Raw genomic sequence first — 18,921 nt, 5'->3', positions numbered from 1 at the left:
TCACCTTCCACCAGATCCTCAGGGTGACTGAGGATTTTCTCCACGGCTGCTCGTTTACAGATTGCATTCTCACTGGTACTGCCCCGGCTCCTGTTGTCCAATCCCTTCACTACTTCCACCATCGAGATCACCTGATTCCTCATCTTTGGAGCCCGGTCCTACAGCACAACAGTAATCTGGTCACATCTGGAAAGCTCTGGCAGGTTAGATGGAAGGTAAAGTTCCCTCCACACTGTCCCATCAAACACTCCAGGGCAGGCACGGGGTTAGGAACATGTGGAGGCCATTCAGTCCCTCAAGCCTGTTCCGCCACTCGGTCAGATCATGGCTGATCTGTGCCTCAGTTCCATTTGCCCACCATTGCTTCATTTCCCCCAAAACCTTCTTAGGCAGATGTAAAAGATCCTGCAGCACAATTTCAAAGAGCAGCAGGGGAGTTCTCTCAGGTGCCCTGGCTACTATTTATCCCTCAACAAACATCGTTAAAAAAACAAATTCTCTGGGATTAGTTTATTACTCTTTGAGGGGCCTGGCTGTGGGCAATTTGGCTGCTGCATTTCCTACATTACAACAGTGACCAAACTTCATTGTCTGTAAAGCGCTTTGGGATGTTCTGAGGTTGTGAGAAGCGCTACAGAAATGCAAACCTTTCTTTCTTATTCTGTGAGTGGCTCATGCAACATTTAGACAAGTTCATTAGAGTTTTACAAAGAAATTTTCCGTCACTATGGTCTTGGTATCATTTTGACGTTCTGTCTCCTTTCCAATGCTGCAATACCTTTTACTCTCCCTGGTGGTTTTCCAACTGCGGGGGCCAAGCTTAAGGTTCATGACGAAGGCTGCAGGGCAACTCCATAAAGGAATAGGGAAGAAAGTGTAACAAGCAAAGTTCCCTACATTCACAGCGAAATGGACAAAGCCGCCATGATTAACATTGAGGTGTTTTGATGGCGTTAATAAAGAGAACGTTTCCACTGGTGGGAAGGTTGAACACAGATTTATGATAATTGGCAAAAGAACTAGATGAGAGAGGAAGGAATTTTTTTAATATAATGAGTTGTTGTGACCTGGAATGTGCTGCCTGAAAGTGGTGGAAACAGATTCAATAGGAACTTCCAAAAGGACATTGAATGAATAGTTGAAATGATCAAAATTTGCAGGGCTGTAGGGGAAGAGCAGAGAGGAAGTGAGCAAGTAATAAAACCAATTCAAAGAGCTATCAGAGGCATGATGGGCCAAATAGCCTCAAACTGTAACTGTACGGTTCTATAATTCAATGGATGGGTGACACCAATCTTGAAGGAGGTAGCTGAAGAGATAGTGGAGGCATTGGTGGTGATCTTTCAGGAATCACTCGAGTCAGGGAGGGTCCCAGAGGACTGGAAAATCGCTAATGTAACCCCCCTGTTTAAGAAGGAAGTGAGGCAAAAGACGGGAAATTACAGGCCGATTAGCCTGACCTCGGTTGTTGGTAAGATTTTAGAGTCCATTATTAAGGATGAGATTTCAGAATACTTGGAAGTGCATGATAAAATAGGGCAAAGTCAGCATGGTTTCATCAAGGGGAGGTCATGCCTGTTAGAATTCTTTGAGGAGGTAACGAGTAGGTTAGACAAAGGAGAGCCAATGGATGTTATCTACTTGGCCTTCCAGAAGGCCTTCGACAAGGTGCCGCACAGGAGGCTGCTCAGTAAGACAAGAGCCCATGGTGTTAGAGGCAAGGTACTAGCATGGATAGAAGATTGGCTGTCTGGCAGGAGACAGAGAGTGGGGATAAGGGGGTCCTTCTCAGGATGGCGGCCGGTGACTAGTGGAGTTCCGCAGAGGTCAGTGTTGGGACCACAACTTTTCACTTTATACATTAATGATCTAGATGAAGGAACTGAGGGCATCCTGGCTAAGTTTGCAGATGATACAAAAATAGGTGGAGGGACAGGTAGTATTGAGGAGGTGGGGAGGCTGCAGAAGGATTTGGACAGGTTAGCAGAATGGGCAAAGAAGTGGCAGATGGAATACAACGTGGGCAAGTGTGAGGTCATGCACTTTGGTAGGAAGAATAGAGGCATAGACTATTTTCTAAATGGGGAGAGAATTCAGAAATCTGGAGTGCAAAGGGACTTGGGAGTCCTAGTCCAGGATTCTCTTAAGGTTAACTTGCAGGTTGAGTCGGTAGTTAGGAAGGCAAATGCAATGTTGGCATTTATTTCGAGAGGACTAGAATATAAAAGCAGGGATGTGCTGCTGAGGCTTTGTAAGGCTCTGGTCAGACCACATTTAGAATATTGTGAGCAATTTTGGGCCCCGTATCTGAGGAAGGATGTTCTGGCCCTGGAGAGGATCCAGAGGAGGTTCACGAGAACGATCCCAGGAATGAAAGGCTTAACATATGAGGAACGTTTGAGGACTCTGGGTCTATACTCGATGGAGTTTAGAAGGATGAGGGGGGATCTGATTGAAACTTACAGAATACTGAAAGGCCTGGATAGAGTGGACGTGGGGAAGATGTTTCCATTAGTAGGAGAGACTAGGACCCGAGGGCACAGCCTCAGAGTAAAGGGAAGACCTTTTAGAACAGAGATGAGGAGAAACTTCTTTAGCCAGAGAGTGGTGAATCTATGGAATTCATTGCCACAGAAGGGTGTGGAGGCCAGGTCATTGAGTGTATTTAAGACGGAGATAGATGGTTTCTTGATTGGTAAGGGGATCAAAGGTTACGGGGAGAAGGCAGGAGAATGGGGTTGAGAAACTTATCAGCCATGATTGAATGGCGGAGCAGACTCGATGGGCCGAATGGCCTAATTTCTGCTCCTATGTCTTATGGTCTTGAATGCAGAAGGAAGGGAGATCTAAGAGACGCAAGGACTTTTGAGGTCTTAACAAACGGTAAAGTTGGAGACTGGGCAATAAGGCTTTATTTTGACACAGTGAGGATACAGGGAAATGGAGGTGGAGTGTGTGGTGTAACGTTACCCTGTAAGGGATGAAATCTTCACGCTTGTTCCTCAAATAGTTGGAAAGGTTTCCATATTTACAGTATTCCACAATCACCATCAAAGGACCTGAAACAGCACAGAGTAAGGAGTGTTAATGTAGCCCATAATATTGCTTTCTGCTCCTCCAGTACTCCTTCAACTTTAGCTATCTTAGGCATTTTAGGAGCTAGAAAAGATGATAAGAATAGCCCTTCAAGCATATTCCACTATTCAATGAGCTCATGGATGATCTGTGGCCTAACTCCATATACCTGTCTTTGCCCCATATCTCTTAATATAGTTAACTAACAAAAAATCTATCAATAACAGCTTTAAAAATAACAATTGATCTAGTATAACTTGCTGCTTGAAGAAACCTCTACCACCCTTTGTGTGTAGCAGTATTTCTAATTTCACTCCTGGAAAGTCTAGCTCTAATTTTTTTGACTCTTAGTCCTGGACTCCCCAACTAGCAAATCTGGTTTCTCCCAATTTACCCTATCTGTTCCTCTTAATACCTTGAAAACGTTGAAGGAATCATCCCTTAATTCCAGTTCTTATAACCCGAGAGGTGTAATCTATCCTTGTAATCTAACGCTTGGAGTCCAGGTATCATTCTGGTAAACCTATGCTGCACTCGCTCCAAGGCCAATATATCCTTCCTTGATGAAACATTATCATCACATGAATCCATTTATAGATTTCAACAGACGATCTCGGTGTGAAACTATATTCAAATGCATGTCGCTATTATCCCAGATTCACATCTGTCCAGTAATCAACAAAGGAAGCAGATGTTCTGCTATAATTACACTAGAATAGGCAGTAAATAATTTGTGATGCATCTGAGTGTCACTGGATCACTCAGTCCCTCATCCCAAAAATTAAAACACCGTTTGTTCAAATAAGATCCAGTTTAAAATCCAACAAGCAATGATTTATTGGCTCCCTGAGAATAATTAGGAATTGATGCATTTACGAGATCAGGGCTAAGTCTTGGTACTTCAGTCATCATCAGTTGTTGCTGTGAACCAGTTCACACAATGGCACTCCTGAGGATTAAATATAACCCTGCAGAAACATTGGCCGATTGTTTCACACCGTGTGTTACTGGAAGTGTGCAGACTCTTATTATGTGAGGTTAAATCAATCATTTCTCCACCACTAAAATCACACACACAGTCTCACACATACATGCACATGTGTGGGGGAAATTTTACCTCCTACCTTCCTGTCAGAAACCGACCAAGTGGTGAATTGAAAAGAGCACTTATCCACTGGGAAGATACACTTATGGGGAAATGGTGGTGTAGTGATAATGTCACTGGACTAGTAATCCAGATGCCCAGGCTAATTTCACCACAGCGACTGTGTAGAACTTAATGTCAATTAATAAATCTGGAATTGAAAGCTAGTCCCAATAAGGGGGACCACAAAGCTATCATCAATTGTTGTAAAAACCCATCTGTTTCACTAATGTCCTTTAGGGAAGGAAATGTGCCATCTTTACCTGGTCTGGTCTACATGTAACTCCAGACCCGCAGCAATGTGGTTGACTCTGAAATGGCTTCACAAGTCCCTCAGTTCAAGGGCAATTAGGGAAGAGTAACAAATGTTGGCCTTGCCAGCAACATCCACATCCCATAAAAGAAAATGAAAACTTTCCTGTGCTCGTGAGCTTTTTTTTATTCTTTCATAGGATGTGGGCATTGTTGACAAGGCCAGCATTTGTTGCCCATTTCTAATTGTCCTTGACCTGAGTGGCTTGCTAGGCCATTGCAGAGGGCAGTTAAGAGTCAACCACTTCATTGTGGGTCTGGAGTCACATGCAGGCCAGACCAGGCAAGGGCAACAGCTTTCCTTCCCTGAAGGACATCAATGAACCAGATGGGTTTTTACAACAATCAGTGATAGTTGTCATAGTCACTATTACTGAGACTAGTTTTAAATTCTAGGTTTATTAATTGCATTGAAATGCCACCATCTGCCATGCAGGGATTTGAACCCATGTCCCCAAAGCATTAGCTTGGGCCTCTGGATTACTACTAGTCCAGTGACATTACCACTAAGCCACCATCTCCCCATAATATTAGCTTTTGGGACCCACAGGCAGGAGGGGTGGGGCTTCCTACATTTATGTAAGTGAAGAAGGTTATATTGATGATGACATTTTGGGGTCTGAGTGGAGAAACCTTCTGGGGTGAGTGGGCATTCCTATGAGGAGGGATTGAATGGAATGGGCCCACATACTCTGGGTTTTAGAAGATTGAGAGATAAGCTCACCGAAATGTATACAATTCAGAGGGCTTGACAGGATAGATGCTGAGAGGCTGCATCCACTGGCTGGAAAGTCTAGAATTAGGGGATCGGTCTCAGGATAAGGGGGCAGCCATTTAGGACTGAGACAAGTTGAAATTTCTTCAATCAGAGAGTTGTGAATCTTTGGAATTCTTTATTCCAGGAGACTGCGGATACTTAGCCAATGGGTATATTCAAGACAGAGATTGATAGGTTTTTGGACATTAAGACACCAAGAATATGGCAGCAAGGTGGGGTTGAGGCAGAAGATCAGAAATAATCTTATTGAATGGCAGAGCAGGCTCAAGGGCCCAAATGGTCTACTGCTGCTCCACTTTGTTGAGTCCTTGTATTCTTAAACCTCGCACATGTCACACCAAGCTGAAGCAGGTTGTGACCTGGTGAGAAGAGCTGAGAGGCTCCAATAAGTAAGTGTCTCAGAAAGACAGAATTGGCTGTCCTTCACTGGTTGTATCCAGGGCACTGAGTGTGTGGAATGAATTCCTGCCTAACCGGTGATCCCGAGAATTTACTTTTAAAAAAAGATGGGTTGCTCAATTGGTCATATCTCTTAATTATCCAAGACTAAGATGCAATCTAATTGAGGAGCTTGAGATGATTGAAGGAGTATTATGGGGTAGATAAAGTGGGGTTGGGAAGGGGGTAAGTCTAGAACAAGGCTACATAACCTTAAAATTAGAGCTGGACTGTTCAAGGATGATGTCAAGAAGCACAAAGGAGAATGAAAATCTGGAACTCGATCCCCTAAAAAGCTGTGGAGACTGGGAGCCCAATGGAAAATCTCTCCCAATTTTGTAGCCATCTTATTTATTAAATAAAATCCACAATCATTAATTAATCAAAGCCAACACGCAATGTGTTGATACATTTGGAGGAACCTTTATGCGTTGAAATTATAGGGAATGCCTGATTTAGTACAACAACTACAACTTGCATTTATATAGCACCTTTAATGTAATAAAATGCCTCAAGGTGCTTCACAGAAGCAATTATCAAAACAAAATTTGACATAAGGAGATATTAAGGCTGGTGGCCAAAAGCCCAATGCCTACGTAATAGGGAGCATCTTAGGAGACAGAGGGAGAGAGGTTCAGGGAGGAAATCCCAGAACTTAGGCCTAGTCAGCTAAAGGCACGGCCAATAATGGCAGAGCAACTAAAATCAGGCAGCGGGCAATCGAGGGGGTTGTCCAACCCAACTGTCTGCCCCTCTTCTGCGGCTACGTTTGTGGCTGGGTATCCCTGGAGAGGGAGCGTGTGGTGTTTGCTGGCACTGTCGAGGCCTTCTGTGTTCGGAGAGCACAGTGACGACTGGGGTGTTTTATTGATCCTCTTAATCACATTTTGATTTAATGTTTGTAAGTTTCCTTCAAATTTCGTCTTTGTTTTTGCAGTTTCCCTAATTTAAGGGGCTGCTTTTACTTTGTCCCTAATTTTGTTAATTTAGTTTACTTGGTTGACTCAAAAGAGCTAAAAGTCAGGGTTGTGTAAGGCATCAGAATTGGAGGAGCGCCGATATATTGCAGGACTGTGGGATGGAAAGGGTTTCAGAGATAGGGAGAGGGCGAGGGCATGGAGGATTTGAAAACAAGGATGAGAATTTTAAAATCGAGATGTTGTGGGACTGGAAGCCAAGGTAGGGAAGCAAGTAAGCCGAGATGGGACAATGAATGAACAATATCAAGAGGTGCAGATGAACAACATTGAATGCCATGCCTCAACTGAGAGTTATGAAGGTTAACACAATGGCCCCTGGTGTTCCTGTTTACCATTTGCTTTTGTGCAGGCTCCTAGGAGGTTGACAACATTGAGATGGTTTCCAATGTGGATGAGAATCTTCAGTTCTGACATCAGTGCCTTGTGTTCATTCGCTGTGGCTCCATCTAAACAACGAAGAATTCACATCCACGTTAACCCAGAAAGGTATCATTGCTTACCCTCCACAGATAACATTCTCCCATTGGCTCCCACTCTGTTACCTTCAACTGTCAGCCATATAAACACTGTGGCCAAAAGAGCACGTTAGAGGCTGGGAACTCTGCAGTGGGTAAATCACTCCTGACTCCCCAAAGCTTTTCTATAAAGGCACAAGTCAGGAGTGTGATGGAATATTCTCCACCTGCCTGGATGAGTGTGGCTCTAACTCCACTCAAGGAGCTAGACACCATCCCACTTGATTGGCACCCCATCCACCACCTTAAACGTTCACTCCCTCCACCACCGCGTGACATGGCAGCAGCCTGTACTATGTAGAAGATGCATTGCAGCAATTTGCCAAGCCTCTTTCAACAGCACCTTCCAAACCTGTGACCTCTATGACCTAGAAGGACAAGGGCAACAGGCAGATGGGAACACCACCACCTGGAAGTTCCCCTCCAAGTCACTCATCAGCCTGACTTGGAACCATATCACCGTTCCTTCACTGTCGCTGGGACAAAATCCTGGAACCCCCTCCCTAACAGCACTGTGGATGTACCTACACCACATGGACTGCAGTGGTTCAAGAAGGTGACTCACCACCACCTTCTCAAGGGCAGTTTGGGATGGGCATTAAATACTGGCCTAGCCAGTGATGCCCAGATTCTGGGAATGAGTATAACAACCATAACCCCCAGACCCTTATTTATCCATATCAATGCTCTTCTCAATTCTGAAGGGATACACAATTCCATACACCTTTCTTTGAGCCAGGCTGAGCCAGGACTCCCACGTCACTAACAAAACCTGCAGTTATTACCCACACCTAGTTGCCACCTGGGGAGGTGGTGGTGAGCCTCCTTAATGAAGCGTTGGTAGCGGGTTTGACACAAACTCAGTGTCTTGTTAAGCAATTCAGAGGGCATTCAGGACCGAACCAGGTTTGTCTGGCTCTGGAGTCACATAAAGACCCAGAATGAGTAAGGACATTGGGTTTCCTTTCCTTGAAGGACATTAGTGGGTAGGTGGGGTTGAGAAATAAGTGGAGAAGGTGGGTAAGTAGGGTTGAGGGATATGGGTAGATGGTGTTTAGGTGGAGTTGAGGGACATGGTGAACTTAGTAGATGGGGTTGCAGGATACAGGGAGGAATTTGGATCAAATAGGAAGGACACAATGAAGGACCCAGGTTAAATATGTTTACATCAGCCCTACTTATGAATTGCAGACTAACCTTTTAACATTTTCACTGCCACAGTCTTGCAGCTGCTGCTTTTGTCAATTCCGAAAGCTGAGGCTTCAACAACTTTCCCAAACGCTCCGTGGCCCAGGGTTTTGCCTAAAAACACACAGCGGGAATCGGGGATTTAGCGGACGATTAACCAACCAAAAAGAAAGGACTGCTTGTCCTGCCCGCAGGACGCTAGAGGACCTCACCGAGTCGCAGCCGGTCCCGCGGGAATTCCCACTTGCTGGAATCATAGGGCAGATACTCGCACTGCTCATCCAATGGGATCTCATCCGGATCCATGATTATCGACAGGTATCCGGTTTTAATATCGGCTGGGCTAGTCTGGAACAAAGATCACTGCGTTAGATTTCTGTCAGATTCTCCCGTTGTTATATTCAAAACAAATTCCGTCGCCTCCTTTGCTGAAGTTGTCGGTTTTGGGGTTGGAATCCCCACCTTGCCAGGCTTAAATGACCCATCATCATGCGTGAGATTAGCCACAGAGCACAGGAAAGCTATTGAACCTTGGGCACCATCACACATGCTCACCCTCAATTGCTGCACACAGTTACCACCAATAGGATCTCTGGGCAGTGATCAGGAACAGGAACCCTGTGTGATAAAGGGAGTGAGCCTTTAGCAGGGGTAGTATGCCCTGATCTCAGGATTTGAGCCTGGCTTTGCTCAGCCCTGGTGAATGGAGTCTGGAATATGGTCTTAACTTACTGGGCTGACATCCAGCAGGTGTCTGGCATCTGGACAGAGTCACCACTAGCACAGGGATAGTGTTTCAGAAGAAGAGGGCTCAGACTCCACTATATTCAGCCCAGTGCACTGGCTCTGAACACTGGGTTAACATCCAGCAAGGGGGCTTGTGTCTGATAGGTGGTTCTTTTTTTTTCTTATTCAACCATGGGATCTGGCCTTCGCAGGCAGGGCCAGCGTTTATTGCCCATCCCTAGTTGAAGGTGGTGGTGAGCTGCCTTCTTGAACTGCTTCAATCCATGTGGTGTAGGTACACCCACAGTGCTCTGAGGTGGGAGGGAGTTCCAGGATTTTGACCCAGTGACAATGAAGGAACGGCGATATAGTTCCAAGTCAGGATGGTGATGACTCGGAGGGGAACTTCCAGGTGGTGGTGTTCCCATCTATCTGCTGTCCTTGTCCTAGATGGTAGTGGTTGTGGGTTTGGAAGGTGTTCTTGAAGGAGCCTTAGTGAGTTGCTGCAGTGCATCTTGTAGATGGTACACACTGCTGCTACTGTGCGTCGGTGGTGGAGGGAGTGAATGTTTGTGGGGGTAAGAGGTTTTGGGGGGAGAGGAGAGGGGGTAGAGGGGAACCTTTAGCCTTGGTCATAGCCCATCTGAGGTGGGTTCAGTTGAGGCATTCAAGTGGGGAATTGGATGATTATCTAAATAGAAGCAACGTGCAGGGTTACGGGCAAAAGGCAGGAGATTGGCACTAAGTTAAAATGCTCAGAGAGCCGGTGCAGACGTGACGGGCCGAATGGCCTCCTTCTACACCGTAACAATTCTGTGATTCTGTGATAAAAGAGGGAAACAACAGAGAGTCAGGTCAGTTACTCTTCCCTCGTCACTCTCCAAATCTTCCAGTCCTGCCCTCCGTGATGCCTGCCATTGGCAGGACTGGAAAATCCTGCCATTGAGTTAGGACCTGCACTGGGTGGTATAACACAGCCGATGGATAACGCTGATCACGAGGAGCTATCTCAGCAGAGAATCTGGCACTTTATTGGAATGAGTGGCTCGGGATCTATCAGGCAGTGAACTCGCAACTAAATCGTACAGTACATTGTTCACAATAAAATAAAAAGCGACATTGAGAAGACAACCAGCTGTCTGAACTGTGGCAATCTGGAGGACAATGTAGATTTCCCCCTCATTCCTCTCACTTGGGATGGGACTGGGAGGTGGGAATTAGACGATGGGTGGCTCTTACCTATCTGTAAGGCAGGAGGAGGCTGCGGAAATTGGTTGCGGTAAGGCTGTAGGAGGGGTCAGGACGGCTAAGCCAGAATCAAGATAACCTATCCATCAAAAGAATTAACATTTGAAGTCGAACGACCTATCGTCACTCTTTTTCTCTCTCCATAGATGTTGCCGGACTTGCTGAGTATCTCCAGCATTTTTACTTCTGATTTCCAGCATCTGCAGTATTTTGCTTTAGATAAAATCCTTATCTACTTCCTGATTTAAAGGTTTATAGCTTGACTTGGTATCAGCTGTGGCTCTGTGGACAGTGCTCTCACGTCTGAGGCAAAAGGTTGTGGGTTCAAGTCCCAGTCCAGGGAGTTGAGCACAAAATCCAGGTTAACCTTCTCAGTGCAGTACTGAGGGAATGTTGCATGGTTGGAGGGGCAGTACTGAGGGAGCGCTGCACTGTCAGAGGGGCAGTACTGAGGGAGCGCCGCACTGTCAGAGGGGCAGTACTGAGAGAGCGCCGCACTGTCAGAGGGGCAGTACAGAGGGAGCGCCGCACTGTCAGAGGGGCAGTACTGAGGGAGCGCCGCACTGTCAGAGGGGCAGTACTGAGGGAGCGCCGCACTGTCAGAGGGGCAGTACTGAGGGAGCGCCGCACCGTCAGAGGGGCAGTACTGAGGGAGTGCCGCACTGTCAGAGGGGCAGTACTGAGGGAGCGCCGCACTGTCAGAGGGGCAGTACTGAGGGAGCGCCGCACTGTCAGAGGGGCAGTACTGAGGGAGCGCTGCACTGTCAGAGGGGCAGTACTGAGGGAGAGAAGCAGATAGTGGGCATAAACGGAGCATTTTCAAGTTGGCAGGCAGTGGATAGTTGGAGTGCTGCAAGGGTCAGTGCTGGGGCGTTAGCTATTTACAATCTATACTAATGACTTAGATCATGCTTGTCCAATGTGCAGCCTGTAACTGAAAGTGGCCTCCAGATGCAGTTATCAAAATGTCAGTAAGTGGGAGTGGAAGGTTCTGAAAGAAACTGCTCCCCCAATCACAGGCTGTTCCTCTCCCCTGTTTGCTGCTGATAGGGTAACAAATGTGCAAATGTGGGAGAGAAACAGTCTGTGGTTGGAGAAGCAGCAACACTGGCGGCAGCAAGTGTGCTCCAGAAAAAGAGGTTTTGGCGGGCGAAAGAGAGAGAGAGAGAGAGAGAGGCTGGCTGCTGGGCGAGTCAGGCCGGGCCAGGCTGGGGAGGAAGACGCTGCCGGGGCAGAAGTGGCTGCATGCGGGTGGTGCGGGCGGGAGAGGTGAAGGTGAAGAGACTTGCTGCCCAGTGACGCGGGAGAGAGAAAGTGTGGAAGGGAGAGAGAGAAAAAGTGAGTGTGGGAGAGAGAAAGAGAGTGAGTGAACATGGGAGAGAGTGAGTGAGCGTGGGAGAGAGAGTGAGTTGGGGAGAGAGAGAGAATGAATGAATGTGGGAGAGAGAGTGAGAGTGGGAGAGAGAGTGAGTGTGGGAGAGAGTAAGTGTGGGAGAGAGTGAGTGAGTGTGGGAGAGAGTGTGAGTGTGGGAGAGAGAGTGAGTGAGTGTGGGAGAGAGAGTGAGTTGGGGAGAGAGAGAGAATGAATGAATGTGGGAGAGTGAGTGAATGTGGGAGAGAGTGAATGAGTGTGCGAGAGAGTGAATGAGTGTGGGAGAAAGTGAGTGAGCGAGTGGGAGAGAATGAGTGAGCGAGTGTGGGAGAGAGTGAGTGATTGAGTGTGGAAGAGAGAGTGAGTGTGGGAGAGAGAGTGAGTGAGTGATTTTGGGAGAGAATGAGCGCATGAGAGAGTGAGCGAATGTGGGAGAGAGAGATTGTGAGCGACTGAGTGTAGATGTGTGTGTGTGTCTGGCTCACAAGCACTCTTAGGATTTCCACTCACCCTCCATCCCACAAACCAACATCCACATTCACACAGTGGGTGAGGGTGAGTGAGTGAGCATCAAGAGATTGGGAGTGAACCAGACAAACAGATTCTGTCCCCTCCCCTCTCACACTCCAATGGTGATCTTTATTAATTACTTTTAATTATCAATTTATTGCTTTGATATTGCTTTTTCTTTTGCTCAGCAAGTTGTTTCTTTTCTTCATACTTCAACTTTATTTTGAAATTCATGTTTAAAGTCGTGCCAAACCTTATCTTTCTGAAATTTGCTTATTGGCCCCTTGAGTGTGAAAAAATGGAAATGTGGCCCCCAGTTGAAAAGGTTGCACAAACCCACTTAGATGAAGAGACAGAGAGTAATGTATCTAGGTTTTCTGATGATAGAAAGCTAGGTGGAAAGGTAAGCTGTGGGGAGGACACAGAGAGGCTACAAAGAGGGTTTAGTGAGTGGGCAGCAAGATGGTAGATGGATTATAATGTAGGGAAGTGTGACATTATTCACTTTGGTCATAAGAATAAAAAAGCAAAATATTTTTTAAAAGGTGAGAAATGTAGAAGTGTTAATGTTCAAAGAGACTTGGGTGTGCTGGTACAAGGAACACAGAAAGTTAGCATGCAGGTGCAGCAGGCAATTAGGAAGCAAATGGCATGTTGGCCTTTATTGCAAAGTGATTGGAGTACAAGAATAAAGAAACCTTGCTGCAATTGTACAGGGTTTTGGTGAGACCACATCTGGAATATTGTGTGCAGTGGTTAGTCTCCACATTTTAGAAAGGATATACTTGCATTGGAGGCGGTACAGCGAAGGTTCACTCGATTGGTCCCTGAGTCATTGCCCCTTGGTGAGAGGCTGAGTAAATTGGGCTTATATTCTCTGGAGTTTAGTAGAATGAGAGACGATCTCATTGCCACCTACAGAATTCTGAAGGGGTTTGTTAGGGTGGATGCTGAGAGATTGTGTCCACTGGTTGGGGAATTTAAAACATGAGGGGCATAGTCTTAGGATAAGGGGCCAATCATTTCGGACTGAGATGAGGAGAAATTACTCCACTCAGAGGGTTGTGAATCTTTGGAATTCTCTACCCCAGAGGGTTGTGGATGCTCGACTGTTGAATACATTTAAGGCTGGAGTAGACAGACATTTGGTCTTCAGGGAATCGAGGATTATGGGGAGTGGGCAGAAATGTAGAATGGAAACCCAAGGTCAGCCGTAATTGTATTGAATGACAGAGCATGCTCAATGGGCCGTGTGGTCTACTCCTGCTCCTATTTTTTGTGTTGTTGAGTGCTGCACTGTGTGGAGGGGAGGTACTGAGGGAATACTGCACTGACAGAGGGGCAGCACTGAAGGAGTCTTGCACTGTCGGAATGGGAATATTTATCCCTCAACCAACATCACTAAAAAACGTCATTTATCAATTGCTGTTTGTGCGACCTTGCTGTGTACAAAACAGTTGCCGTGTTTGGTATAATGCAGCTCTGACTACACTTCAAAAAGTACTTCACTGGTTGTAAAGTTTGTAAACTCCCTGAGAATTTCTTTCTTAAATCATAAGAGAAACAGCAGAAGAGAAGACTGAGGGAGGTGAGGAGGCTCACAGGTTGGAGGGGAGACGAAGGGATGGGAAACAAAGAGAGGGGAAACTGAGGGAGGGGAGGAGACCCACAGTTTGGAGGGGAGACTGAGGCAGGAGTGACTGAGGGAGGGGAGACTGAGGGAGGGGAGGTGTCCCACAGATTGGAGGGGAGACTGAGGAAGGGGAGGAGCCCCACAGTTTGGAGTTGAGGAGTCCCACAGTTTGGAGGGGAGACTGAGGGAGGGGAGATTGAAGGAGGGGAGGTTGAGGGAGGGAGGAGTTCCAGTGTGGAGGGGAAGAATCCCACAGTTTGTAGTTGAGGAGTCCCACAGTTTGGAGGGGAGACTGAGGGAGGGGAGAAGTTCCACAGTTTGATGGGAGTGAACTTTTCCACAGTTCAGAACTTTCGGGAAACTGTGAGTTAAGAGTATGGAGATGGTACGTTGAGTATAAATTTGTTACAATAAAAAAAGATTAACCCACTGCATGACTTACCCCCAGGAATCTTACCCGCTTGACATTACAGAAGATGAGGATGAGCAGAACCCAGAAGAAGACAGCAATAACTCCAGTCCCAACCAGGATCACAACTTCAATATTGGACTTATCATCACCTCCTGTTTAAAATGGGAATACATACATACCAACAAATGAATCACATTAGGACTGGGAGCTTCTTTAAACTTTTGCTTTGTTGAAAACTTGAACCATTCTAAATCCCAACAAATATTTTATGTCTCCTATAAAGATAATGCTGCCATTGTTAGTTTTTAGCAGACAGGAAGAGTCAAGTCAAGGTCATGAATTTAGAATCTTTGGCAAAAGATTTTTTTATATTCTTTCATGGGATGTGGGTTTCGCTGGCTGGGCCAGCATTTGTTTCCCATCCCCAGGTGTCCTTGAGAAGGTGGTGGTGAGCCGCCTTCTTGAACCGCTGCAGTCCATGTGGTGTAGGTACACCCCCAGTACTGTTAGGAAGGGAGTTCCAGGATTTTGACCCAGCCACAGTGAAGGAACGGCAATATATTTCCAAGTCAGGACGGTGTGTGGCTTGGAGGGAACTTGCAGATGGTGGTGTTCCCATGCGTCTGCTGCCTTTGTCCTTCTAGATGGTAGAGGTCGTGGGTTTAGCAGGTGCAGAGGAGCCTTGGTGAGTTTCTGCAGTGCATCTTGTAGATGGTACACACTGCTGCTACTGTGTGTCGGCGGAGGAGGGAGAGGATGCTGAAGGTGGTGAATGGGGTGCCAATCAAGCCGGTTGCTTTGTCCTGGATGGTGTCGAGCTTTAGATGGGAGATGAGGATTTTTTTTTTCACTCAGTGTTGTCTGCAACGTTTGAGCTGAAAATATGGTGAAGGCTGACGCAAACAATTTTTAAAGGGAGTTGGAGAGCTTCTTGAGGCTGAGGAGCTTGTAGGTTTACAGATGAAAAGTGTGATTTGGGACGAAACACAACTGCTTTTTCAATGGGTCAGCAAGGCCATGATGGGTTGAATGGCCACCTGTGTTTTAATGATTCTAATTTGACGAGTAATCCACATTGAAGGTGTTGATTTTCACTGGAGTATGAGTTTCAAGGACACCCACAGCCTTTCATGAATGCTGACAGGCTCTTTGACTGTGGAAATCCTCATTGTTGAGCCTGATCCAGTGGTCACTTGCAGTCCACACACTTTTAGTGCAAACATTGGCAGACAATCAGTGACTGGGGTTGGTGCCTAATGGTCAATTGGCTGACTGATACTCATAGACAAGGCTCTCACACACCAAGAATGGATAACGTATTGGAGGATGAGCTGCAGATATGGAAATTGCCCCCAGCAAGACTCAATACCTCCTCTAACTCTGGCCCCTTGCACACCCCAGAGCTGCAAGGGCTCTAAGCTCTGGAATTCCCTCCTTAAACCTCTCTGCCTCTCTTTCTCACTTTCCTCAAGACACTCCTTAAAAGCTACTTCTTTGACCAATCTTTTGTCCACTTGCCCTCTTATCTTCTTATGTGCGAAATATTACCTGATAACGCTCCTTTAAAGCACCTTGGGACATTTTACTTTGTTGAAGTGCTACATAAATGCAAATTGTGGTTGCTCATGTTTCATTTAAAGCTATCTGGGGAATATTTATTGGCTAACAATACCAAAGGTTTAAAATATCAAAATACCAAAGATGTGGTTCGGATAATCACTCCATTGACTTGTTAAGCCTCGATTTGTAGTTATCCAGAGCACTGTCAATCTGACATTGCTCTCAATAAATGATCATGTGATGTGATCCCCTTGCTTTACTTTCCTGTTGAAGGAAACTGTCTCTTCCTGTCATGTGACACAACAACCATAAATGATAGCAGTGTTACAGAGGCCAACACACAACCAGAGAAAGGACAATTCTTTTAAAAAAAGGGTTTCCAATTATACCAGTAAATTGGCCTTTTACTGAAGGCAGGGTCTGGGATGTCTGAGTATGTGTGACATTCAAATGTTTACGCCCTTCCTTAACAGTGCCTCTCAAGCTATGGCCTCCACCAACTAGAAGGATGAGAGCACCAGGGCATGAGAACACCACCAACACTGAGTTTTCCTCCAAGTCATAAACCATTCCAACTTGGACATATGTCAACATTAACTTCATCATCTTTGGGTCAAAATCCTGGAATTCTATCCCTGATAGTACCGTGAGAGCACCTTCACCACAGGGCCTTCAGTAGTTCAAGAAGAGGGCTCATCACTACCAGCCAAGAGACTGGTACAGAACAGAAGTAACCTAATAAATTGGCTGCCAGTTTAGCCATGGCTCCATGGGCTGCACTCTTGTTTCTGGGTCAGAAGCCTGTGGGTCCATATCCCACTCCAGAGAGTTGAGCACATAAATTAGGCGAACATTCCGGTGCCAGTACTGAGAGAGTGCTGGACTGTCAGAGGTGCCATCTTTTGGATGACAGGTTAAACTGAAGCCCAGTCTGCCCTCTTAGGTGGATAGAAAGGAACCCATTGTGCTATTTTGAAGGGGAACAGGGGAGTGTTCCCTGGTGTCCTTGACCAATGCTTATCCCTCAACCAACATCACTAAAAAATGGATTATCAGGTCATCAGCACACTGCAGTTTGTGGGATCTTGCTGTGCAGAACATGGCGCATTTACTACATTGCCGTACAACAGTGACTTCACTGGCTTAGGAGACCCAAGCTCATGAAAGCTTTTAATTCTCTCTCTGGGAGCCTTCATCGAGCCGCAAGGCTCCAGATGAACCTCCGCTGAGGAAGAGCCCAAAATGGTGGGCAGCACAAGACAGCAAATAGAGCCAAAGGGGATCGGCCATTGCTCCCCACTAATGCCCTGCTTCCTCTTCAATTCAGGAATGAGTCCGCTTTCGGTGTGGAAGAGATGACTGACCTTCGACAGTGATGATGGCGGATGAGTTCACGCAGCCCTTGGAGTTACAGGCGAAGCACTTGTAAAGACCTGAGTCCTCCTCTTGCACTCGTTGGATGGTCAGTGTTTGGTTTTGCTCGATGAGGGTGACCCCTTGATAAAAACACACGCAGCGTGAGATAAGAACTATCTTCCCCCCCTCCAGTCCCCTGCAATCACTTCCGAATTCCCCGTTCTCAGCTCCGTTTGCCTGACTACCAGCCATGGGTCTTCTACTTTGCCCAAATGATCATTCACCCCGTGAGAGTCTGGGTTGCAGGCTATTCAAACACAGGAGGTGACAGACAAGCCCCGACCTGTCCGCAGGCAACACCCACTGAATCACAGAAGTGTACAGCACAGGAGGAGACCATTCAGCCCATCGTACCTGTGGCAGCTCTTTGGTAGAGTTATCCAATCGGCCCCACTCCCTAGGTCTTTCCACAGAGCCCTGTAAAATGTTCCCTTTCCAGCGTCTGTTCAGTTCCCTTTTGAAAGTTATTATTAAATTTTCTTCCACCCTTTCAGGCAGAACATTCCAGATCACAAAAACTCTCTGCGCAAAAATAAAATCACCTCATTCCTCATTTGCTTCTTTTGCCAATTGTTTTAAATCTGTATCCCTTGGTTACCAGTCCTCCTACCAGTGAAGACAGTTTTTCTCCTCGTTTGCTCTATCAAAACCCTTCATGGTTTTGAACTCTTCCAGCAAACCTCCTCTTAATCTTCTGTTCTCCAAAGAGAACCACCCCAGCTTCTGCAGTCTCTCCCTGCTGGCAGAAGTCGCTGTGTGGGGGAATCCTTTCTGACCCAGGGGAACTCAGGTCTTGGACTCTTGCAAGCTCTCCCTGCCTGACCTCCCGGAACCAATTACACTCAGCACAGACAGTGACTGAGTTCAGAGACTCCCCACAGCAAGGGGTCTGCCAATTCATTGAGCCCTCCTGCCACCCACCACCGCATACCCCCACCCCACCCTCCACCCCCCACCCCCGCCCACCCCCCACCCCCACCCACCCCCCACCCCCGGGGAGCTTCGAAAATGACTTGTTTGAGTTTTACCACAGCAACAAACTCTGAGCAAATTTTAGAGACACATCTTCAGCCTCTGGTGCGGTGGGTGCAGCTTTCAACTAGGAGCTGGACCGGTCCCCGAATGGGGCAGAGATCACATCATACAGAAGGTAAGTGTCTTCCCGGAAAACACTTGCTTTGTGTGATCTCCTGGGCTGGTTTCTATTACCTGAGGGGGGTCAGACACAAATTCTCCAGAGTATCCATTCCCTCACTGACTCTGGGTTTATGGTCGGGGTTGGGGGAATGGGGTGGGGTGGGGTGGGGTGGTGATGGGTGAGGTGCGGTGAAGAAGGGACAAGTGTGTGCCATCATGTTGCCCTGGCCTTCATGAGTGTGAGGCAGGCTCGAAAGGCAAGCTGTTCCCTTCCTGCCATCATATTTGCCTGTGATTGGGCCTCGAAAATCCATGCTGGGGGTAACACACCCTCCCACACCCCTGGGGGACCCTTTGCTGCTTAGCCTGCTAATGTCAGTGGGATTTGGGGAGCATGGAGGGCCACTTTTACTGGCAAGATAGAATGTACATGGGCTGTGGGAGGAGATTAAATGGCAGAGTAAGGTAGGGTCCATG

At 46.8% G+C, this 18,921-nt stretch overlaps 1 protein-coding gene across 3 annotated transcripts in view; it reads right to left on the bottom strand.

The window, feature by feature from the left end:
- Positions 1-18,921, bottom strand: part of flt4 (fms related receptor tyrosine kinase 4) — a 240,299-nt gene that overhangs the window by 26,166 nt on the left and 195,212 nt on the right. For all 3 annotated transcript variants that reach the window (XM_078551154.1, XM_078551152.1, XM_078551153.1), the window contains 7 exons: positions 17,256-17,387; positions 14,362-14,483; positions 8,643-8,778; positions 8,440-8,544; positions 7,060-7,173; positions 2,971-3,059; positions 5-158 (listed from right to left, as the gene is read on the bottom strand). In XM_078551154.1, the coding sequence (XP_078407280.1) occupies positions 5-158; positions 2,971-3,059; positions 7,060-7,173; positions 8,440-8,544; positions 8,643-8,778; positions 14,362-14,483; positions 17,256-17,387 (852 nt within the window). The remainder of the gene's footprint in view (positions 1-4; positions 159-2,970; positions 3,060-7,059; positions 7,174-8,439; positions 8,545-8,642; positions 8,779-14,361; positions 14,484-17,255; positions 17,388-18,921) is intronic.

The sequence above is a fragment of the Cetorhinus maximus genome, chromosome 10, assembly GCF_964194155.1.
Source record: "Cetorhinus maximus chromosome 10, sCetMax3.hap1.1, whole genome shotgun sequence".
NCBI lineage: Eukaryota > Metazoa > Chordata > Chondrichthyes > Lamniformes > Cetorhinidae > Cetorhinus > Cetorhinus maximus.
This window is presented reverse-complemented; position numbering and strand designations above follow the sequence as displayed.